Source organism: Empidonax traillii, unplaced genomic scaffold (assembly GCF_003031625.1).
Source record: "Empidonax traillii isolate 1590-97213 ecotype Southwest subspecies unplaced genomic scaffold, ASM303162v1 scaffold9:size3134949, whole genome shotgun sequence".
In the NCBI taxonomy this organism is placed as follows: Eukaryota; Metazoa; Chordata; class Aves; order Passeriformes; family Tyrannidae; genus Empidonax; species Empidonax traillii.
The window spans coordinates 210,851-234,809 of NW_020955202.1; the positions used below are offsets into that span (position 1 = coordinate 210,851).

Genomic DNA, 23,959 nt, shown 5'->3' on the forward strand with positions numbered 1-23,959 from the left:
TCAACTGCAGAACTCCTCATTTGGTGTCCTCTTCAGTATTCAGTTTGTGACAGGAAACCCGTGGGAAAAAAAAATGTTATCCCAAGAAAATGACAGTTGCCAACTCTGAGTGGCTTGTTAAGAACTAACTTTGTATTTCAGTGCAGAGAGAACTTGTCTGCCACCTTCCTAAATGTGGCTCTTACCTTCTCAGATGTTCACTTTGTTAACTCTTTCTTTGAGGCTTAACCTATAACAAAAATGCCATGTATTTGGTAAATGACAAAGTTTGGAGGCTTCCTTTCACTCTGAGGAAAGCAGTCTTTCTTATATCTCTTTATTCAAAACTTCCTGCAGTTGGGGGCATACAGAGGACTCTGTATGGCTACCTAAACTTTGACTTGTGACTGTATAAGCTTAGAATTGCAGAGTTCTCACGGTGAGAAAAGACCTCAGGAGACTGAGACCAACTCTGCTCTAGTGGGGGCAGCTTCTCCAGCTCAGTGTCCTTTCTTGTACAAGATCCTACTCCTGCAAAGAGTGTGCAGAATCAGTATAATGATTCCTGGCTATAAATGCTCTTAACGTTGCTTTAGATTCTAAATGATATGAAGAAGCCTGTTTGGTGAACTTCTCATGTAGAAACCTGCTGTTTCTCATAGCTTGTGGTTCTGCTGTAGTGGTGAGGGGCTTAATTGTCCTCTTATCACTCTTTCTTAAAAATGGAACCCATGTTAGAGAAAGTTAGCACAACACCTAGCTAGAAGTAGTAACTAGCTAGCTAATCTTCTGAAAAGTGATAATTTCAGCATAAGTTCTCTTGTGACTTCTGACAGTTGGCAAGCATCCTAAGTGACTCATCTTTAAAAACACTACAGAATTAACAACACTTTATTTATTAATCGTACAGGAGCTATGATTATTACTGAACAGACATTGAGGAGACAGATACACATGGAAAGTGTCGTCTTTGCAGGCCTAGTAAGAGTATTAAGCCATAATTCATTGCTTTTCAAATGATAATAAATGCCATGTGAATTTGTCAGGGCGTCAAGTCTGATTTCTCTTAATGATGAGAGAAGGCTATAAAATCTCCTTATTTTTGTCAAGCTTTAATCCTATCTCTTTTTAGAGAATAAATTTGTTAAATAGTGTGAAGTAAGAGCCTTGAAGAAATGAATGGGCTTTATAAAAGGGAGTTTATAACTCAAGTCTCACTCACTGAACTTTTAAAGCACAGTGTGAAACAGTATTACCTGTGCTAAGTGTCTTATGCCTCAAAATTGAAGCAAGATATATTGGACAATGCTGAAACTCTGTGTAGATGTAAGTAGTGGAGTTACCATCCCTGAAGATGTTTAAAAAACATGTAAAAATGGTGCTTCAGGACATGGTTTAGTGGTGGACTTGTCAGTGCTGGGTTCTTGGTTGGACTTGATGATCCTAAAGGTCTTTTCTAGCCTAAACAATTCTGTGATACAGACATAAGATCAGTGTAGTTAAACGTCCAAAATCTGATGTAGCTAAGCATGTGAAATAAAGAGGCTGTAAGGGACAATGGTCTGCTATTAATATTACTAGTAATTGAAGCATGAATAGTTTAATACAAGATAAATTGCATAGCAGAGTTGCAAATCCATGGGTAAATAACAGAAAATATGTAGGTCTTGTGGGAGAGACACCTTCCCAGAGTGGAAAGTTGGTGTGCCCTAAGGTGAAGTCAATGAGTCTAATTCCTGTGGATACAGGGAAATAAACATTACTATGAGTAAGAACTGCTGAGACTTCAGTTTTAAATTCTACTACTGTAGAAGGTGGTCAAGTCTGCTTTATTTACCCGTAGCTTTTCTGAAATAAGGAACAGAGGTGAAGTTGCTTTTGCATGGCTGAAGTGATTGTCTGCATGTGGTCAGGTGTCTTTAAAGGGGGTGTAAGCCCTGGGACTGCTGCCTACCAGAAGCCCCACAGAAGCTCAGAGCTCCTTAATTTTTGTAAGTGCAGGGAAAGGAAAGCATCTATCGCCAGTAGCAGAGGTCACTGTTTGCAGGTTTTTTGGTGTGATCTGCTTAGTAACAGGGAGGGAGATGAAAGGCAGGATTACTGAATAATCTTCCAAAATGAGCCTTATTCCACTAAGAGTTGAAGCAGCTGACTTGAGCCACTTTGAGAAACAAAAACCTTTTTGCAGCTGTTTCTACACACTCACAAGTCTGCTTTGAAAAATATTTCAGCGCGTCCAAAGAGTAAGGCAAATTGTCTTTGCGGCACCTGTCTTGGAGAGAGTAGCCAAGAGCATAGTGTGTTAAGTACACCTAAATAATTCTGAACGTTATCAGCTGTATTGACTTAGTTAATCCTTAAAGCTGTGGGACAGCTTCATAAAACTTAGTGGAGAGGAGAACTAGTCAGTAGAAGAACTTCAAGCCTCAGAGGGAATTATGAAAAAAACAAAACAAATGAAGACTTTGGAAAAAACCAGCAATTTTTACAGCACGTTCTTCTAGAATAATTGCACTTGTGTTTTGGAGCCTAAGAATTCAAATGAAAGCTTCCTTGCACTTAATGCTCTTAAGAGTGTTGTTTGATCTCCTTTGCAGTTACGCAACATGGAATCAATGGGAAAGGACAACAAGTATCCAATAGTGCTCTTAGTTCTGTTTTTTTTGAAGGGGAGAATACTCAACAAGATTGAGCTGTTGTGGCAAGCTTCTTTAGGCTGAATAACCTATTATAGTATCATAATGGCATTGCCTTGCATAGTGTTTAGTCTTCATATTTTGCTTTCTGAATTTATGTCCTTTTTCACAAAGTAAAAATTATCAAGTTGCCATATTTTTGCTCTGAATTAGTTTCAACTGAAATGAGTTATCAATTAATTAAGCTTCGGACTTACAAGTCAGCTTAATGTCTCCAAAATGTCTTCAGTGTGCAACGCTTGCCTTTGGCAAGTTGAAAGCACGTCAGTGTGTTAATTACATTAGCTTTATTGGCCGGCTACTAGCACCACAAAGTTTGTGTGCTTGACTGTATCGTACTATGAATGGGTAACGTTGCCCTCCAGTGGCTGACAGCTAGAGGATATAGAGCATGTTTGCACTAGCAATAAAGAATCCATCACTGGGAAAGTCTGGGATGAGTAGGGTGTTAGCTTAGAACTATATCCTGTTTTAAACAGGACAAATTTTCACCCAATACCACTATTTAAGTGTTCAGTATATTAAGGCTGTGTAGGATGGAAGGTTTTCTCTTAAGCTTTAGTTAAGGAGGATGTAATTTCCAGGGTCTTTCCTATTCATTGCAAGAGTCCTTTTTAGCCACTGTCTGATCAGATCAGCTTCTTTTGCAGTATGATCTTGAATTTATACAGAAATCAGAAATAGATTTGGCTTTACAGTAGTTGCTTCTAAATGTTAACCTTTGAATGAACTTTTCAAATAACGCTAACATAACACCTTTACTCGACTCTTGTCTAGAGCCATCTCTGCTAGCTTGCAAATCTATGGCTTATTGAATAAACTGATATTCTTCTCTAATATATTTACAGCTCACGTAAGTCAAATTATCTCTGTGGCTTAGAACGAAGGGGAAAGCAATAAATCTGTCTCCACAAAGTTGCTAATGTCCTGAGGCTTGACAGAGGAAATAGCTAGCTCCTTTTCCTTATGTTTTCCCATTCTTTTAATGCAAAGCTTAACCATGCTTATAGAGCTCAATTCACTCCAGAGCAGCTGGAGATGAAAGTAAGCCGAAGAAGCCTCAAGTCGAAGCTCTGAAGCTGTAAGTGTAAAGCAAGACAAGTCTCTTTCTCATTTCAGTCTAAACCTGAGTCTTGTCTCTGAGTACGGAGTCCCCAGCCAGCCCCGGCCGTGGCCACCCCGTGCGGTGCGGGCCCAAGGCCGCTCGGTGCCGCCGCGGGGGCCTGGGCGAGGTCTGGTCTGGCGGGGATGATGCGCCGCTCCCTGAGCGCGGGTCCAGGCTCGGCCGCCCGGGATGCGCTGCGCGCGGGCAGGCAGCGCCAGGGAGCGGAGCGGACCGGGAGCCCCGCGGCGGTGCGGTGGGTGCTGCTTGTCCCCCCCGCCCTTCATCCCTCCGCCGGAGCCTACGAGGCTGGAAGGAGGGGGGCAGCGGGCGCGGGAGGGCCGCCCGCCGGTTCCCGGCGGGAGCGCGGCTGGCAGTGGCCCAGGCGGGCGCGGGGGCGGCGCTGCCGGGGCGGGGCGCGGCCCATCCCCGCGGGGCGGGGGGCGCGGGCCCGGCGCTGTGCCCGCCGCCGGCTGCCTGCGGCGGCCCCGCCGCCCCCTCCCCGCCTGGCCATTATTTACCAGACGCCGCCGTGGTAAACACCGTGCAGGGCTCGCTCGCCGCCCACCCGCGGCCCTTCCCCCGCGGTGCCGTGCGGCCCCCACCGGCTGCGGCCGCGGCCCCGGGAGCTGCCGGCCCGGCCCCGGCGGGTGCGGCCCCTCGCTGACCGCCTCCTCTCCGCGCTCTCCCTGCAGGACCGGTCTGTTCAACCTCGGGCTATAAGAAGGCGGATGATGAGATGTCCGGAGCCACGTCCGCGGCGGATCTGGACGAGGCACCAGCCCGCACCATTTACTTGAACCAGCCCCAGCAGAGCAAGTTCCGCGACAACTGGGTCAGGTACGGAGCGGTCCCCGCATCTCCCCTTTCAGGCGGCAGTCCGCACACCCCGCAGCCGTGGGCAGGGAGGGCTCTGGTCCCTCTCCTCCCGACCCTGCCCACGCCGGGTTTCAGCACAGGAAAATGTGTCTCTGCCGAAGCTGGCACATTGGTTTGGTACGGGGCGGGGGGGCACCAGAATCTGGCCATGGCACGGGGGAATCCAGCGGCAGCAAGGGAGTGAGCTGTTGGAGTTAACAGTAAGAGTAGGGAGCTGATGGAGCTGCATGGGTAAGATTCATGAAAAGATCTGCACTTAAGGAAAACCACTGAATTTCGGAATAACAGGACCTGCTCAAGTACTCCTGAATGCAAAGGCTAACCCATGAAAATGGGTGGGAGCTTTGGATAGAAGCCACTATGTAAACTCCACAAAGTGCTCTCTTAAAGAGCAGCCTTTGGTTGAAAGAACAAGTAGGCTAAGCATGAAAAAAAAAGTATAGAATAGCAAGGAAGAAAAGAAACATACGTCTAATAGGATGAGAATGACTACAGAAACTATAATCCAGCATCCCCATGCATAAAAGGCTATGTTCTTTAATTGAAGATCAGAGGTAATTTTCTTTGGTTTTTGGAGTCTTTCATTGTAGGTGTGTGTGTTTAAGACTTATACTGGCATGGTTCATGCCATGTTATCGCAGTTTGGAAACACAAATAACATACACTGAAATATGGAGTATGAAGATGTGTAACATCAGCAAGTTGTGGTGACTATGCTTGCCACGCTTGCCTGGGTTAGCTGGGTTAGCTAGATGAACAGATGGCTCCTGCCATGAATAAGGAGAAGCGTTATTTATCATCTGTTTGTTAATGCAGATGTTTGGGTTATTGTTCATAGGACAGTTTACACAATGAGTGCCTTTATGAAAAGAGGAATTTTATATCCTGCTGAAGTGATGATTTCCATTACCTGTTCTATTGTGTGCATTATCAAGGGTAATTCTAAGAATATCCTTTGGAAGGATGCTGGCGTTCTGGTCACCACACCAACTTATTTATACTTTATATCACCTTTGATTTGCTGTGTAGTTTTCTGGGAAAGCCTGTGGTTTAGGAGCAGTTAAAATGACAGATTTTCTCAGTATCTTTGTTATCCTACATAGGTAGCAATAAGGGATGTTGAACATTGTCTTTCATTGCTTTATTGTCACGTTACTAATTCAGAAATTACTTTGACCATTTTCTGCGAATAGACTGCTTGTGCTTTTCCTGACTTACAGAGGGGAAAAGCAGGGAATAGAGGGTTGGCAGAATCTGTAGTTTAGGTTTTCTAGAAGGGATTCTGTTCTGATCTGGCTAAATCTTATGGAAAAATAGCATATGACTGCTACCGAGAACTTCCTGACAGTGCTATTACCAGAGAGCGGTTGTGCCTTACTTGCTGTCTGGAAGCCATCCCCTGATAGCTGTACAAGTTTCTCAATATCTTTTTGCATCTTTGCTTTGTGACAGGCAGTTTGAGTCAGGAGGACTGTTTGTGTGTGAGGGATAGGACAAAATACAGGTAATGTAATGGCAAAGTAACATCTTTTCATTTCCTGATTAGGAATCTTAGCTCCTTAGTGTCACTTGGAAATCTAGTTAATTTTGTAATAATTTTCCGCTGCTTAGTAAGAAAGCTTTGATCTGTGACTTCTAAAAGGGCGACAGGCATTGCCTGTGCTCCTTCCATCCTCTGGATTAGCTTTCTTCCCTCAGCCCAGTGGGACTGAAGGCAAAGGGGACTTGAGCTGGTAATGTCTGAGTAAGGGGGCATTGTGTGGAGTATGAATGGTTATTTACTCACTTAAGTATATTGGAGTTTCTCTTGAGAAACTGCAATTCTGTATTGCCTTCAGACTTTCTTACTGTGTTCAGCTTCAGAAACTCATTCAGCACTGGACTTCTGTGGACTGTTGGATTTGCAAATGTATTGTCTCCATAGGAAGCATTAGTATACCACAGAGCAAGGTGCTGTGTAAGCAGATAAACACCTCTGTGTGGGGGCTTATGGTAAATTAAACTGAAGAGGAGGATAAAACAGCTTGTTTTAAATTATGTGAGTTGTGACTGTCATATTTTTGATAGTCATCTCCTGTTCTCTGAATAACAGTGGGAATATGTGAACATTCATAGGAAATTTTCCAAATTAAGGGTAGTGTGAAACAGCTTGCTCTAAACAAAGCAGAATACAGAAAGAAATAAAGGTGCAGACTATGGAATAAGGAAGGTTAGTGATAATGGCTTTTTGTGTAAGATGCTTAGAATATCGTGAGCTGCTGAACTTTTGGGTAGAGATGCACAGTTAAAAGTGAATTCCACTATTTGTGGGAGCAAAAAGACAAAATGATAAATATTTTTTAATTTTGGGAAAGTTAAGAAAAATAGACAATTCCCTAATACCACTTCAAAATAGTATATAGTGATATTGCAAAAGTTAAGTGGATGGCAAGATGGCATTAACACTTCCAGAAGTCTTGAAGTGTGAGGATGTAGAAGGAAGAAGCGTTTTCTCTTCCCCAGGCTTTCTGGCATAAATGAGACTATGAGGACTTGTAGAGAAATGGCTAATTCTTTTTGTGTTCTTGGAACTTTGTCACAGTCTACTTCAAAACATAGTGCTCTGTGTTGTAGGCTGGATTTAGCTTGGCCATTGACATGTGCATGTATATGGCTGAAACTGGTTTTTATTGTACTGCAGCAGCACTTCTCCCTTATGTAGGAACACCTCTTCTGCCTGCATCAGAAGCTTACAACCCTGCTGTGTTCAGTTTGAAAAACTCTGTGTATGTGTTACTCTTTAGACCTTTTAATAAAAAGTAATTTATGGTCTGTTTTCAGCTGAAGCATTTTAGAAGCTTTGAAATACATAAAAAATTGAACAAATGTAATGGCTTTGTCCGGTGCAGCTGTGCTTGTTGTATTAAGTATGTTTGTTTTTATGAAAGCTAACTAGTACCTATTTTAATATGTTCCATATATATGTAATTTACTTGTGTTTCTTTAATCAGAGCATTTCTGTACTTCAAGTTCAGTAAGAAATGAAACATTTATGTTGGGAAAATTCTGAGATGCTCTGTACACACCTCTGTGACACTTATGTTCTGGAGCAATCCGTGTGCTTATACTGAAGCCCTACTTCCTGGGAGGTGGCTGGACATGGCCTGCTGATGGGAAGTAGGGAGTAAGATTTTTGTTGACCTTTGTTTCTCTCAATGACCTCTGCCACTGGTTTATTAAACTGCCTTTATCTTGACCCATGGATTTTTTTCGATCTTATTTTCTCCACTTGTTCTGCCTAGAAGAGGAGTGGTAGAATAGATCAGAGAGCACTAAGTGTCCAGCTGAGGTCAACCCACCACAAGTTCAGAAACAAACTTCCCTATTGCCTTGTAAAATCAGAGGAGTACAGGTGGAGTGTGATGATAGGGGCTTGAATGCTGTGTCAGTACTTCTGAGATCACCAAAGTAATGGCATGAATACTTTTCCGAATGTATATTCCTCAAGGACTGGATATTTTACTTAAAGCGAGAATGTTCCATAAATTTTGCATTTGTGTAAATACAGTTCCTTGATGTTGTGTAGTAATACAAGAATCTAGTCTGACATCAGTTGTTTGTGCTGAATGTATAACAGTACTGAAACTTTCTTCTGGTGCATGCAGTAAAAATCTGATTTTGAGTGATTTTGTAAAATCAATAAAAATCTGATTAAGTGATTTTGAGCCCCTCACATTAAATTGCCACTGGGGAGTTTAGCACTGAAGATTGTAGCAAGACTTCTGCTAGCATCACGTGTCCTGTATTTAAACAGTCTACTGTCTATCTGTAATCCTGGACTGTCCCGTCCGTGCCTGCAGGCAGCTTGCTGGTGACAAAACTGTAGACACAATTTGTATTCTTCCTTTATTCTACATGTATGTTGCATTAAATGAGGAAAACTGCATTGCTTCATTGACTTGAGAATAGGTATTGTAGAAACCACTTGTGATTTAGAGGCGTTAATGCTTTTTGAATGTGTGGGGAGGTTCTCACTGTGCTTAATGAGTCCCCGCTGCTGAAATAGGAGTTGCTGGTATCAGTAGCCAATTAGTATTGACCCTTGTAACCCAAGTAGTGTTCACTATGATCTATGGTTGAAAAGGTAGATGCCAGTCCACATTTGTCTGCGCTACCTGTATTTATTTGCACTTGGTGGTATAGCCCAGCATTCATCTTGCACCAAAATGTACCTGTGCTCTTTAGGTAAAACTGCCCTCACTTCGATTTATTCTTGTCAAGAGTTCAGGCCCTGTGTGTTTGTGTTACTGTGTATGTATTACATTTGGAAATCTCTTCTGTTGTCATGTGAACAGACTGCTTGCCTGACTGCAGAACAGCATTTTGAAATTCTTCAAAGAAGGCATGTATTATTGTATTCTGAATAGTACAAGTCTAGTCACGTGTTAAAATAATCCTCTAATTCTGTTCAGTTCTAGGTAGATACTGTTTTTAACTGAAAAAAAAGTACTTAGTGTTACGTAGTCTTGTATACAAGCAATAACTCGTTTCCTGCAGTGCAGCTGTTGCTGATACTGCAGTCTATCACAGTGAAAGAGTCTTGAGTATAACTATAGAATGGTTCTTTTAGCCTTTAAAACTCAGTAAAAGTAATTGGTATTGTATGCCTGGTGTTACATTACCAGACTCTCTTGATATATTTGAAGTTGCTGCATTTTTGGTCTTAGTGGGCTAGTCCTATGGCCAGAACCTCTTGACAGGTAAATTGTTGAACTTTGCATAGATGAAATGTCTGGATGAAAAAAACCTCAGATGTGGGAGTTCTAGTGCCCTTCCACCTGCTGCATGCTGAGCTCTCTGGTCTCCTGAAATTGTTTTGGATTTTTTTGGCATGATAAATTTCATAAATCAGCAATAACAACACAGCAGGGGATTTAAACTGGGTACCCTTTTTCCTCTTCTTAAATAAAGGCACCATCTAAGTGACTTTCAGACGCTGGAGCCAAAACTTAAATGGAGTCTGACTTCAGACAAACAAAGCTGTTTTCCCATGTATTTGTTGAATAAATATTGGCCTGTATTCAGTAATGAGTTTTTTCTCCTGTGACTCTGCTTTATGTTTTCCTCTCCTGTTGGTGATCTCTGTCCAGAGAAATAGGTGAACAGGTAGAAGCGAAGTGTTTTTGTTGATTGTCTGTGAGGTTTGAATGAGGGTGGAGTCAAAGCAGGTGTATTTCGGGATGTAGAGGTGGCAAGTATAATAAATCACACTTTGTCGAGTCTGTGCTACAGACTTCACTGAGTACTAGTGGTCTGCAGAGAAAGGTAGGAAAGCTAAAAATTCTCTTACGTGGACCTAAATAGAGCTTAAGAATTGTAATAACAGCATTCCAATTAGTTTCTCTGGATTGTGGAGACAAGTACGTTTCTCCCAAGACTGACTAAATATTAATCTCTTGTACCAGCCCTTTGCTTGTCACTAAAGTAAAAGCTGCTTAAGTTGTGGTGTTAAAACCTGAAGTCAGCACTCTGGCTTTTAGTCAGCTAGCTACCTTATGTGACTTGTATGATATATTTTTTTTTCAGTCATCATCATACGTCGATGCTGTGTGTTTAAGTGAAGGCTATCTTCTGTTTGCATAGTAACTAAATGTGGTAGTAAACTGACTTTATTAGACAGTAGTATTTAAAGGTTAACTGTTCTGGTCAGCTCTATTTTTATTGAGTTGTATTTGCCAGCAGGGCTACTGAAAAGCAAAGATGTCTTTCTGTAGTGATGACCTGACAAGCATGCTGAAATAGTAATATGCCTTCAGAGCTTCTGGTACCATTTCTAAACAGTCTTTCTTTAATGTATTTGTTACTGAAAAATAACCAGGAATCTGTTCCCATTCCTGTAGGGATTTCATGAATAGAGAATTAATGGAAAGGCCTTTTCTGTTTGCATACCTCAGGAAAAGCCTCCAGGGTAAAGGACTTGGAAGCAGAAGTGCTCTTGCTTCCATTAAATGTGACCACACAGTCATGGTGTCTGGGTTAAACTGAGCGTAAGCAGTTGTGGTAGTGCCTGCTCTGTATTAAAACTGCCATGAGCATTACTGTAGGAGGCTTTTCTAGTGGAAGTAGTACTTTGGTAACATCAATTACATTGGTTGTTGCAGTCACAGTGCTGTGCTTTGCATTGTTAGCTAGAAAGGTGTTGATAACCCACCAGTGTTTTGGCTACTGCTTGAGAGGCTCTGGCACAGCACCAGCACTGTCTCTCAACATTCCTTCCTTTCCCCGTTGAGGGCAAGATCCTGGAAGGGGACACAAGTAGGACAGCTGACCCAAGCTAACCCAAGGGATATTCCATACCATACGATGTCAGCTCAGATATAAAAGCTAAGGGAAGGAGGAGGAAGGGGGGGCATACATTGCTTGCAATGTCTACCTCCTGAGAAACTGCTGTGGATGCTGAACTCCTGGCTTCCTAGAAAGTGGCCAGACACTGCTGCTGATGGGAAGAATAGAATAAACCTTGTTATTTTCTGCTTTGCTTGTGCATGTGCAAACTTTTGTTTTTGCTTTAGTAAACTGCCTTACCTTAACCCACAAGTGTTTTCCATCTTATTCTCGCTCCCCTATCCAGCTGGGAAGGGGAATGATAGGGTGGCTTGGTGGGCACCTGGCATCCAGCCAACATCAGCCCACCACAACGATATATGAACTTATATATATATATATAAGATGCCTTAGCACTTAAGGAGAAATTGTAGGGGAGTGCAGGGAAAGATGGAAATAAAACAGGCACTTGGTGTATGGATAGTGGTCATTCCAGAGCTGGATGACAGTCAAATGTGTACTCTAAAGAAATCTTGGTTCTTTGTCTTTTTCTGTTAAGCTTTAAGCAATATGTCTTGTAGTGTTCAAGTAGTTGCACCTCTTACTGTGCTAGAGCAAGTGTTGCTCCTTTCACGCTCCTCTGTTCTGCCCCAAGCTCAGAGTCTGTCTGAAATTGTCTCAGGTATTGAAGCACTGCATATTCTTTTCTTAGTTAACAAGTGTACAGGCTGTAAACAGAGCAGTGAAACTTCTGCTGGCTGGAGTCTTCCTCTGTAAGAACTATAGGCTTGAGGATTCATCTGACAGAGCCCTTCAATTGAATGGGGGGCTGTATTGGTTCAGGCAGAAATTGCTGCCTGTTATGAAAACTGACACTGTTTTTTAGGACCTTATTTCCAGTCAAGCATTAATCATTTCATATGCATACCAGTAATTGCTTCCTATGAGCCTTCATGATATTTTCATTGTGGAACTTGTAAGCAGTTGATTTTTATGTTTCTTTAGCAAATTTCTTGATCAAAATACACCACCTTATGCATGGGCAAGGAGGTAGATCACCTTTCACTGTCAGGCACAGGCTAAAAGCTTTGACCATAGCACTTGGATTTAGAGCAACCTCAGTGTTCTGCATGGCAGCATTTTTTGTTGGTGAGATGTTCCTATGAATGGGCTTTCTCTGTACTCAGTGTATTAGCAAATGCTAGGTTTTATGTTAATATCACTTGAAATGTGTAAAGCTTGCTGCTGTGCCTCCTGCAGCAATGGTGACTACCTGGTGATAGCTTGTGTCATACTGCTTCTGTACCTGAGAACTGTAGCGGAAAATAAGATGCTGATGTCAGACTTGGTAATAAGTGTCATGTGCCTGGCAGGACCTTGGCATGCACACACCATTGCACTGAAGACAGTATTTGAGCTCTTAATTCAAGCAGGTCATCTTGGGTTTTCTGGATATTGGGTTGTTTTTTTTCCTTCCTCCTCTGTTACAGGGCATCTGATCTTTTGTACGTGTTAATGGAAACAAAGCCCATGAGAGAAGAGTTCAAGTCTGTAACAAGCACTTTAGTTACCTAGTCCCTTTCCTGTGGTACAGATGTCTGTGCCAGGCTTTCTTAGCAAGTGTTCCTGCAAATTGATGTTGCCAAGATGTCCTGCAAGCTGAAGTCACCAACATCAAGCAGTATTCATTCTTAAACTCTGGAGAGCATTTCAAGTATGTGAACTGTGGTGTGAGTAGCTGTGGGTGAATACTGCCTAGGAAAAGACAGTTTGCTGTACTTATCACCCCTGGAAATGGGACCACAGGTGTCTCAAGGAGGTGCTGTTTTCGTAATCATGATTATCCTGAAGGTGAAGTTCATCTCAAGAGTTGTCATTCTAAAGGAAGGGTTGGAAGTGGTTTACATGGCTGACTAAAAATGCAGAGCTGTATTCAGCTGCACATTGCCAGCACACATACATGTCTCAAGGATGTAACTGCTCTCTTTCGATTACTGACAAACTTTTCCTCTTCAAGGACTATTCAGCAAAGTAAAACTTTATAAAATGTTTTCGAGACACAGGGAAAGTGGCAACAACGGGAGTGATTGTGCAAAAATTGCACATGTGAAAAAATGGAGGAACTATGCTGGAAAACTGCTACTATGTTCTGAATGCACTATTTGCTGCTTTTCATCTGAGTGTTATTGAAATAACTGCTTAAGTAATATGGTAGTAGGTTTAAGTATGTGAATGACACTAACTTTTTGCAAATTATACAGTGATTACTTTGAGAAAAATCTCTGCGCTGGCCTAGAAACAGTGGGGCCAGACTCTTTCAGCTGTACTCATGTGTATCCAAACTCGTTTGTTTAACAGGGTTTGGTACTGTTTCTCCTGACTAGCGCAGTGGTGTAACTTGAAGCTTGACTTACACAAATTAGGTTGCAGGTATAGAGGAGATGTCTCTTCTCATGTTTGCACACCTGTTTAAATGTTAAATTTGTGTGGTTAAGCAAGGTTTGTGTAGTTAACAGCTGTTGCTTCAGGAAACACCAGTTTGTTTGGTTTCCTCCATGTGCTCCCCTCAGCCCCTCCCTGCCACAGCCTGTTCTGTGAACTGCAGACCTCGTGTTCTTCGATTTGGGTACCAGCCACTTTGAAGACAAGATGGCTCTGATTGGGACTAGCCTGTGCAGGTGTTTATCTTTAGTGACCAAAACTCTGCAATGAGTGAGTGAGCTGATTGATATATTTTTTTTTTAACCTGTTCACCTGTAGACTTTAATTTTCTTGAGCTTTGATTATTCTGAAGTCACCTACAGTGCATCTATCTGTTGGGAGGGAGCACAAAGCTTTTTTTATATTTTTAAGAATTGTATTTGCCCTTTTAAGTGCTGCTCTTCAGAGCCAAATCAGTCAAATGCTACTGCCCAGCTTGGAGTATTAGTTAACTTTTGGTAAGAAGTTTTCTTTTTGAATAATAGTATGTACCTGGTTTTTATACATACATGTTGTTACTGTATGGTAACAGCTGAATGTGCTTGTCTCTGAAATTGTATATCTTTTCTGTAGGCATCTGTTGTGCTACTTAAGCAACAGAAAACATGGAGTGACTTTGTATGTACAAAATTCTGAAAAGAACCTTGTTCCTGTTGGCATGAACACAATTGTTAGAGTAGGAATCGTGTTTGGATTAGCTAACCGTGAAGTTGGTAAGTGGTAGAATGTTGTTAATAAATGTTGCAGCTTGGTTGCAGTGAGAAAAACTTTTCCTTTAGCATGCTCACAGCAATCTGATATCCAGGGGAATACTCTTATGATATAAAATCTGCCAATGCTTGATTTTTTTTCTTAGTACTGCTTGGGGAGTTCACTTTTAGATTTAAACTGTTAACTTGATTAACCTATATTTTTAAGTCACAAGGTAATTCTGAGACATTTTTAATTATGTCCTGTGTTAAAGGAAGGTTATTACACATGAGACAAAAAATACTTACACAGTTGGAAGAAATTAACAACTACTTCGAGGAAGTAACGTCATTTATATAACTGGACATGCTTTTTTTCATGCTCTAAACCTGGATGCATAATTTCACTCAGTTGGCTTAGTTGATAGGATCTATCTTGAAGTCTAACCACCTGAAATTTCTGTGAAATACCACACTGGATGTTTGATTATACATAAAATACATGATTCTGCTAAACGGTTGTAGCAATACCTAGTCGGTAGGCTGTAGTGATAAATGCTGTCATGTTTCCTTTTGTATGACATCCAGTTAAAGAAATATCTGATTTCCATGAAGTATAGGAGGGATTTGAAGGTGCTTGAAGAGAAAACTAGGTGATAAATACACCTTGTCTGGTTTTTTGTTTGTTTGCTTTTGTTTATTTTGTTTGTTTTGGGGTTTTGGTTTTTTTTAAAATTTTTTTGGTTTTTTTCACTTGCCTCACCGATTATGCTCTACTGTTCAAAACAGAGCTTTGTATAACAAATTGTGCCATGTTGTATCTTGTTACTGCTTGATTTTGGAAGATCTCATTAGATGGCTTGGAGCTGGGGATGGGAAAGGTAAGAGGAAAAGGAAAATGGTTTAAGAAAATAAGTTGTCTTGGAGAATGTAGTTCTTTAACCTTGTACATACCAAGATAAGAGAACCCCACTGAACTTAGCTGCTTGTGGGTTGTAGTAGGAGTTGTATGCATAGCAATCCATTGTGAAAGGCAGATCACGTAGCTAAACCATTTGATTATACTAGTCTTTCATGATTTCTGAATAGTAATCTATGGATTTTGGTTGACCTGGAAGGTTTATCGTTTTTTGAGAAAGGACCAGGCAGGCATAATGGAAAGGTGCTCTTGGCACTTCTAGGAAGCTTCAATAAAACAGCAACTGGAAACAATTTCTCTTTTCTTCTTGAAAGGAGTAACTTAATGATCCTTGTTCCTTGGAAATACAAGACTTCTCTAAAAACCAAAACCAAACATAAAGAAAAAACCCGAAACCTGAAACCAAAACAACCGAACGAAAGGATACCTCAAAACTGCTATCGCTGGTTATCTGGCCTTCGCAAGGTGATATGGAGCTGCAAGTGCCTGGTTGTTAAAAATCCAGCTCGTGCTGATGCCCAGTAGTTGTAGTAGGGGGATGTTCAGTGCTAATCGAATGGGGAAAGTAAGGCAGAGATGGCTTTCTACTCTAAAATTTTGTTTTCCTTGTGTAATGGAATGCTATGTGCTACTGGATAGACTTGGTCATTTGCACAGCTCAGGCAGGTTCTGTAGCATGGTGAGTTTCCTTGCACTGTCTCAAAAAGGCATGCAGATAACTGGATTGTAAATAATGTGTTCAGAGAGTGGGGACTTTGCAAGATCAAGAGTCTTAATCTCTTAGGTTTGTTTTGGTAACTTGGCAACATGGGCGGCTTATTTGAGTAATTTGAAAATGGCACTGTTAAATCATCATGTCATCTTGGAGACTTTTTTCCTGAAATTGTCTTCATGCCCACTGTGGATTTGATGAGAAGATTAGAAGAAATTACATGGATGACATAGGTGATTAAGTCTAGTTAGTGTAGTATGTTTTTGTTTTAAGGTAGAAGAAATAGTAGTTATGTTTCAGTGTTGCACATATATGTGTGTTACAATATTTGTATAGGTAAAAAATAGAGGAAAAAAAAGCCAGAAAAAAATAATCTGAAAAAGTGTGTATTGTTCTGAAGGATTACTTTGTAGCTGAGTGTAGAGTGGTTCTGAACTAGGAAGTGAGGCATTTTAAAAATGGCATTGTAGAATTTCTCTCGTATTTGACTTTGTCTCCTCCAAAACTTAAATTCCATGTTTTGATGAAGGGTAAGCACCTGATCAAGTAACTGAGATGAATGATTACCTGCTCATGGTGCTGAAGTTTAGATGGATTGTAAATTCTGTTAGTTCATCTGATAATAGAGGTACTAGCGATGAAAGTGGGATTGTCAGCCTTTTGGGTCTGTGGTAGCTCTTTTGTTTGGTACAGCTCTTTATCATAACAGAAGCAACTTACTTTCTCCATATTCTCCATATATATGCCTTTACTTTGTTATCTTTGAATTAGTTTCTAACACTGACTTTTACAAGACTACTTCCAGCTTTTTGGTTATGATCTGTGATATTTTGATGAAGTACTAAGATGAGAATCTTCTAACCTGCAGCACAGCCAAGTACAGTGTGGTGACATTTCTACCTCGATTCCTGTATGAGCAGATAAGAAAAGCTGCAAATGCATTCTTCCTCTTCATTGCCTTATTGCAGGTATTGTTTTATTGCTTTGTCTTGTTTATAAATTGAAATAGTAAGGCAGTACAAGTTATTTCAGTTATTATGCTTAATTGCAAATAAATTCTTAAATATATTTTAATAGTCGTATTAATTAGGTATGTGTTAGATAATTGAAATTGGAAGACAATTTAGAGACACTTTTTGAAGCAGTTTGTGAAGTCAAGCTCCTTTTTTTCTTATGAAGTAAAAATAAGTATAGTCGTAAAACATGGAATTATTAACCATAGCGAGAAAACAATCTGTGAATTCTTGTGAAACTGCTGTTTAGGTAGTTCAGGTTATTCCTGCTTTCATGTAATTGCATCATTTGAATGCTTCTCTTGTGAAGAGAAATAGAGTAAAAGGCAGGTACAGTAACTTTATCTTGTAACTTTATGGTATTGTTTCTTCAAACCTACTGAGACCTTAGACTAGTTTGCCGACTGGAATTGGGTGACAGTCGTGCACAAATCAGAAAGCTCTGTGTTCTCTCTTCTGAGAGCTTTGTATAAAATTCAAATTTACTGGAAATTAATTTGAAATACAAATATAAGATGGGTATCTCTTTTCCCTCTGTTCACAGCAAATTCCAGATGTCTCTCCAACAGGAAGGTATACCACCTTGGTGCCATTGCTATTTATTTTAACAGTTGCTGGCATCAAAGAAATCATAGAAGACTATGTGAGTATGGTTATGGGGAAGGCTATGCTAAAGGCCAAATGTTTCAGAAAAAAGCTCTAAAATGCCATAAAGCCATGCATCTCTGAAGTCTTGAGTCATTGTTTAACAGCAGCAAAATATCCTTTTGACTTTCAAAGCTGTGAACTTGACAAGAATTTCTGTAGCCCACTGAGATAAATATGATGAAAGAGAAAACAGTAGAAGTCAGGATGCTTGTTTTTACCTCTTCAAACTTGCTTATTCATGCCTTTATTAGAAAGACACGAGTGTGTGATGCTGGAGTCCTGACAAATATGTGGCCTTTTTAGATGGTTCTTGAAAATGGGGGCAGGGGGGAGGCAAGCAACCTGATCACAGAGCATCCTGTTTTGGGGAAAATCTGCGCTAACATGCTGGGTTACCATTTATCAGAAAAAGGTCTTTCTGCTTGCAAAGTACCGATGAATAAAATTATTTAGGTATCAGTTTAAACAACGGCATATAGAATGTGTAGTACAACTGCCATCAAAATATAGTGTTCTTCAGCATTCCTTTTTTCTTCCAAAAAACCAATTTGAGACGTATTTTTTTGCCGCTGATACAGATTTGAACCTGACTTCCTACATGGGGACTCTCAGTTTGAAGTTACATTATACTGTTTTATAAACCATTTGGATTTGGTGGATCTGTGTGGCTTAAACAAAAAACAAACTGACAAAAAACAAAATCAAAAGCAAACCAGCAAAAAAATATAAAGGCAAAAATGACCCAGTGTATCATTTTGCACTTTGTCTTGTTTTAGCTCTAATGGTTTTGGAATTTATAATGAAGTGCAATGAGGTGTAATAAATGTCGTGTTTCCTTGCAGAAAAGGCATAAAGCAGACAGTGCAGTGAATAAGAAGAAAACAGTAGGTAAGACTAAACACCCTTCAAATACTTAAAAGTGCAAATAGTGGATGCTTACTTTTGAACAATTCTGTTGTTTTAAGAGCCGTGGTGGTGGGGAATGCATGCCTTGTGGACTTAGTAGGTACCTGTATTTTAGGATATGTTAGGATTTTACTTTGCAATGTGTCTTAGAGTGATGATGGTCTGACACTTAAGGGTGACACACTAGGGGGATTATTAGACTTTATAAGTTCATGTAATGTCAAGGTTGTCCAAAGGTATATAGTTCTCAGGTCCTCTGAGAAAACCAAGCTGTTTTCTTCACTGACAGACTCCATTCTTCCCCCCACGCAAAAAACAAACAAAAAAAGCCAACAACCCCTTGAAACACTAGAATTTGGTGTCAAAATAATTTTAAGTCACTTTTGTAAGTGCTACTGTCAATAAAACGTAAGAAGTCTGGAAATTTTTTAGTTTTGCTTTCCTGAAGTGTTACTGAAATAAATTCTAACACTGATAATCTACTGAATGCCTGTGAGTATCCCTAATGTATTAACACTCATTGGCACTCTCTACCTGAAGACATCACTTTGGTTTTCTTCATCTCCCTTAACTGAAAGCATGTACAGAAAATAGATAGAGCTTATCAGTGGCCATCCTGTGATCGACCCATGCCGTAGGGCAGGTCCATGTTCCCATGTTGGACAACTTCCCTTGTTCCTTTGTGTAAATCTGCAGGTGAAACAGGAACACAGTGATTTGAACTCTTAGTAGAACCCCTTCCTCCCAAACACATATACCTGAAGTGTCAAAAAGATAGAGGAACATTTCAGGGAACATGGGGAAGTGAATAGCCTACTAGCTTTATGCTTCAGGTAGTCCTGCAAACATTATGTCTGTTACTCTAAATAAATTTGGTGCTTGAAAATTTGGGTTGATCGTTAAGTTTGTATCTTCATCAGAAAGCATTACTTTACCAGTTCTCCGAGGTAATTTCTCTACAAGTCTCTACAAGATGTTTCAAGTGCTGTACACACTTGAAGCTTGTTTCGAACACTGTATTTATTAGTCATTGCAAATTGACAATTAAGTGCCTGTAGCATAACAGGTCTTGTAATAGGTAATAAGAAGGATGACCCTTTCTAAGATTACAGAGCCAGTTCAATTCATTTGTAGCTAGAGAACATGCGGTAACAAACACTTCAAGGGAAGTTTATCACAGTTATTGTGGAGAGACAACCTTAAAGAACACAATGTATTCTAATGAACCTAAATTCAAGTTAACACTTGAAAAATTGTTTTAGTTCGGGTTTTATTTTTTTACATTTGAATACTCGAAATAAATTTTCCATGTGATACTTAAAACCATATCCTTGTACTTCTTAAGAGGAAGGCTAAAGAGGCTCATCCCTGAAAAATGTATTATCAGAATGAAAAACTAATTTAGGTTCAGAGTGGGATTAAGATGAATTAAATTAGGTTCTCTGTGTGCCTTATAGCTGAGTGATATCTAGTCAATGCATTCAGTATAGAAAGCAGTTGAGCTCACTGAGAGCTACGTACCTGCTTGCTCTCTGCTTGACTGTGTCCTGAGCACCACTGCCTGTAAAGACCAGTTGCTTATTTCAGCAGCATTCATGTAGGATTTCCATTTATCTTCGTGTTTGGTTTTTTAGAGCAGTGGGGTGTCTTCAGAGGGCCTTTGTTGTATTAAATTTAACATGGAGAACATAGGTTTGCTTTGCAGAGTGGCTTCAGTATGTAAGATTAAACTCCTTTTGGAGCAAACTAAACTGAAAGTTCTGTTCTAGCACTGTAAATTTCTGTTAGGAGATGAAGCCTCTAAGGCTCTGAGCAAGAGTTTCGTGTCTTTGATGGCTTCACATGGTGTATATGGAGATGATGTTGAATCAAACCAGACTAGTTGTAATCCCAAATTAAACCCTTGAGTAGCACATTACATAGACGTAGAGGGCTCAGCAATAATTGTTGTGATGTGTTGGTCCTTTCGTTGTCAAATAACATAACTAAGTCATGAGCTATATGGGGTGCACTGGAATAGTAGACATGCACAGGACTGTGCCAGATGTGGCACAAGTCTCATGGGAGATGCTTGCCCTTTGGGAGCTGCACTTGAAATGGCCCTACATGCCTAGGTGTGAGTGACAGCATTAAGTCCTAGATCTGGAACATCAGTACAACTGAGTTTTAGTCTTAGAAAGTCTTAGATAGAAGGTTTATATTGAAACTCTGTTTTTGAGTTGGAACAGTCTTTTTAGGTATTTGTCCTTCATTACTTTAACCAGGTGCCTTTTGACAAGGAATAATTTATCAATTTTATCCTGTAAGTATTCTAGAGCAGGCCTGTCCTTTTCTGTCCTTTGAAGTTAAGCACAGTAGAGGGTGCGAAATCACAACGCAAAAATTTCAGTGTGAACTTCAACAGCGAGGATTTTGCTTCTGCCAAAGCTGGTGGTTTGTGTTCAGCAGGGCTTTGAGCCTTCTTGGCATTTAAGACTCAGCCTTAAATGGGTGATTGGTAATGGTAGTGAAAGTGGATGTGGCAGAGTCAAAATGTCATGAATAAAATGCAAGGAATAAGATGAGACGCGAAAATTCTGTGGTAAATCATACACAGATGCTTCCTGATACTGATTGACAGTGGGCAGTAATGCCCTTTGTTTTAAGGAAGGTCACTTCCCACAAGAAACAGTGCTGCCTGTCTGCAGGTTAGTATGAACTGATGCCAAGAAGAAATCAGGCCACCAACTGTTGTCTAGCAGGGGATAAAAATTATATAAATATGAAGGGCAGATTCTTCTTCTTTCTTGGTTTCATGTGTCTACAGCTGTGGACAAAAGTATTGTCTCAGCTTCTGAAAAGTACAGGTCTGATCTGTATGTTAGTTCCTATTCTGGTCAGTGTTTGCTACTGCTGATACAGTTTTGAAATTTATCTGAATCATGGCCATTTGTTCTATAATATAACTTCAGACTTTCTTTACAGTTCTAAGAAATGGGATGTGGCAGAACATTATGTGGAAAGAGGTAAATAAAACCTGGGGATGGGAGGGAGTGAAAGTAGCTGTTGAAGAATTACTCTTGCCAAAATGAATTAGAATTACTGTACAGGATGTGAGAGTTCTCTGTCTCTTGGGATGGGGCCAGTGGGAGGGATCTGTTCTGTTGCAGTAGTCAAAATTGCCTTGAGCAAGGCACCTGAGTACCCACTTTAAATCCTAGTGCTATGTTACAGACAAATGCTAATGAACTGTTGTGGTTTTGCTTGTGTAGTTAATATGTAAACTGTAAAAAGTATTTTGTTTGTAGTCCACATCTAGAAGAGTAACTTTCACTGCAATACTGTACCTCACCTGCAAGTCTAGAGAGTCTTGGTTTGCTGCCTGTGTTAAAAGGTTCCTAGGTTTTGAGACTAATTAGTAAGATGCATGTTCAAATAAGGAACACAAGCCCTGCTGCTACTGAGGCACTTGGGACCCATGTTCTGTGAAGCCCTGTGCCAGGATCTGGTAAGCTTTGTTTCTAGGACTTGGAAATTGCTGAAATGCCTGAGGATACATCGATCTAATTGTGGTTCTTAATGCCTTTTAAAGGATAAAATTAACCCTCTTAGCTAATAATTGAGGAGAAAGTGCCCTCTCTTAAAACCTCTGGGAAATGACATCAGCCTCAAGACACTTAAAAGCAATGCTGCTGAAGTGTTGGGCTCTAGTAGAAACTAAAGATTACCAGGGCTTGTGGTGGCTAGTGTTGGTTCCTGTTCATGCTGTTCCATGTCCTATTTTTGTATAAAAGATGATGAATTGATCTTAAAGGTGAATCTGGAATCTGTTTATTTTAAATACCCTTGGGCACTTCCTGAATTGACCTGTGTCTATATCTGCATGTTGTCCAGGCCTGCTTTTGTGGTTGGGGAATAACAGTTCTGTACTACGCACTTTGATCACTTTAAGGCAGACTTCTGATGGTTGTTTTTTTTTGTACTGAAATTGATAGGGAATTTATTTTCAGTGGGATCAGAGTAAAACTAATGAATCTGCTTGTTCAAACATACCATCTGTTTCAATTTGTAAAAATTAATGTCTTAGAAGTATTTTAAGCCCTATTCAGACTTGCAGCAGTGCACTGACACCAAGCAGCCTGATGCTCATCAGGCAAACCTGTTTTACTGTTTTGAGAGTGCTACTTGATTCTTTTTAGAATGAAAGTTCCATGTGTGTGACTAATTAGAGGTGATAGGAAGTCTTGGGTCTTCAGTATTCCAAATTCTGAACTCTGCATATCTCATGTGACTCTTAGGGAAGAACGTGATTATGTTATGTATCTATAGAGATGGTACTACTTGCTAGTGACTAGTACAAGCAGTGCATCTGTGGAGAATTAAGGGAAAATGATAGTGGGGATTGAGTGGGTAAGTAATATAGAGAAGGAGTAGAACAAACTCCTGATACTTGAGGGAGGTGAAGTTTAAAGATGGATTTTTTGGTTTCCCCTAGTGACAAAGTTTTCAGTATGTTAAATAAGACCGAAGAAAAACCCTTAAATTTGGATTATGGCAGAATTAAAGAGAAATCAAAGTTTTATTAAATGTAAGCCACAGAAGTTCACAATTGCAGTGAAAACTACTCTGACTTTCAGAAGCACTGTCTCTAGCTGTTCTGTGCATGATGCTGTTCTTCTGAGTGGGTGAAAGAAAATAACAAACTAACATTCCAGACAAGCAAACTGTTTGTTTTTCTTTTCCATGCTACTGTACTCCTGACCACAGGTAGCAGTAGGCGATATTGTGAAGGTCACCAATGGGCAACATCTTCCAGCAGACATGATCATTATATCTACCAGGTATCCAGAATGGGTGTGGAAATGATGTGTCTGATGAACTGAGGTGCAGAGGACTTAAATCTCTGTATTTGCTATTAATAAAACCAGACATCAGATGGCACTAATTCTACTCCACATCTAAAATCAAATTTCAGCAATGTCAAAACACTGCTTTACTAGGCAACAATTCACGTATCATTGTAGATAGGCTCTTCAAAAAGAAGGCTTCTTCAAGACTTCACTTTGTCAGTTAGAAGTACATGATGCTATGTACTGATGAGTTTGTTGGAAGACTGAAGGTCCTTTACACAAGCTTCATGCAGTCAGTGGCTCTATGGCCTTCTGAGAATCCTTCTACTTAATTAAGGAAGCTTGAATTTTCTTCCAGTTAATTCCACTGAGTGTTCAACATATTTTCCTTCCCCCCAGGAATGCTTTCTCTTTAAATTGTAAATCTAAAAGGCCAGGCTGGTTGGCATCAAATAACAAAAGCTTTTTGACTTGTTAACTGCTTGTCTTGGATACAATGCACATCGGGGCAATCTCTGACATGGCAGCAAATAGCAACCTGTTGAGTTCTGCTTGGTTTAGTTTGACTGTGGGACAACTTTTCAGCTAGATATGCTGACAAATGAAGCTTGGTCATAGAATATCCTGAATTGGAAGGCACCCACAATAACCATAGAAATGCAGCTCTTGGTCCTGGGTAGGACACACCAAGAATCATGCCAAGTGCCTCAGAGCATTATTCAAATGCTTCTTGAACTCTGGCAGGGCGGGTGCTGTGGCCACTTCCCTGGGAAGTCTGTTCCAGTGTCCAGTCACCCTCTTCA

The 23,959-nt window shown here is 40.4% G+C and overlaps 1 protein-coding gene across 5 annotated transcripts in view; it reads left to right on the forward strand.

Moving 5' to 3' along the window:
* ATP8A2 (ATPase phospholipid transporting 8A2) overlaps window positions 1–23,959 on the forward strand; it is a 313,861-nt gene that overhangs the window by 30,060 nt on the left and 259,842 nt on the right. For 2 of the 5 annotated variants that reach the window (XM_027884061.1, XM_027884051.1), the window contains 6 exons: window positions 4,473–4,617; window positions 16,629–16,728; window positions 17,318–17,416; window positions 18,264–18,309; window positions 21,292–21,332; window positions 23,074–23,147. In XM_027884061.1, the coding sequence (XP_027739862.1) occupies window positions 4,473–4,617; window positions 16,629–16,728; window positions 17,318–17,416; window positions 18,264–18,309; window positions 21,292–21,332; window positions 23,074–23,147 (505 nt within the window). Of the gene's footprint in view, window positions 1–3,740; window positions 3,757–3,927; window positions 4,034–4,203; window positions 4,313–4,472; window positions 4,618–16,628; window positions 16,729–17,317; window positions 17,417–18,263; window positions 18,310–21,291; window positions 21,333–23,073; window positions 23,148–23,959 lie in introns of those variants that run through there. The other 3 variants (XM_027884086.1, XM_027884071.1, XM_027884077.1) reach the window with 3 other exon arrangements.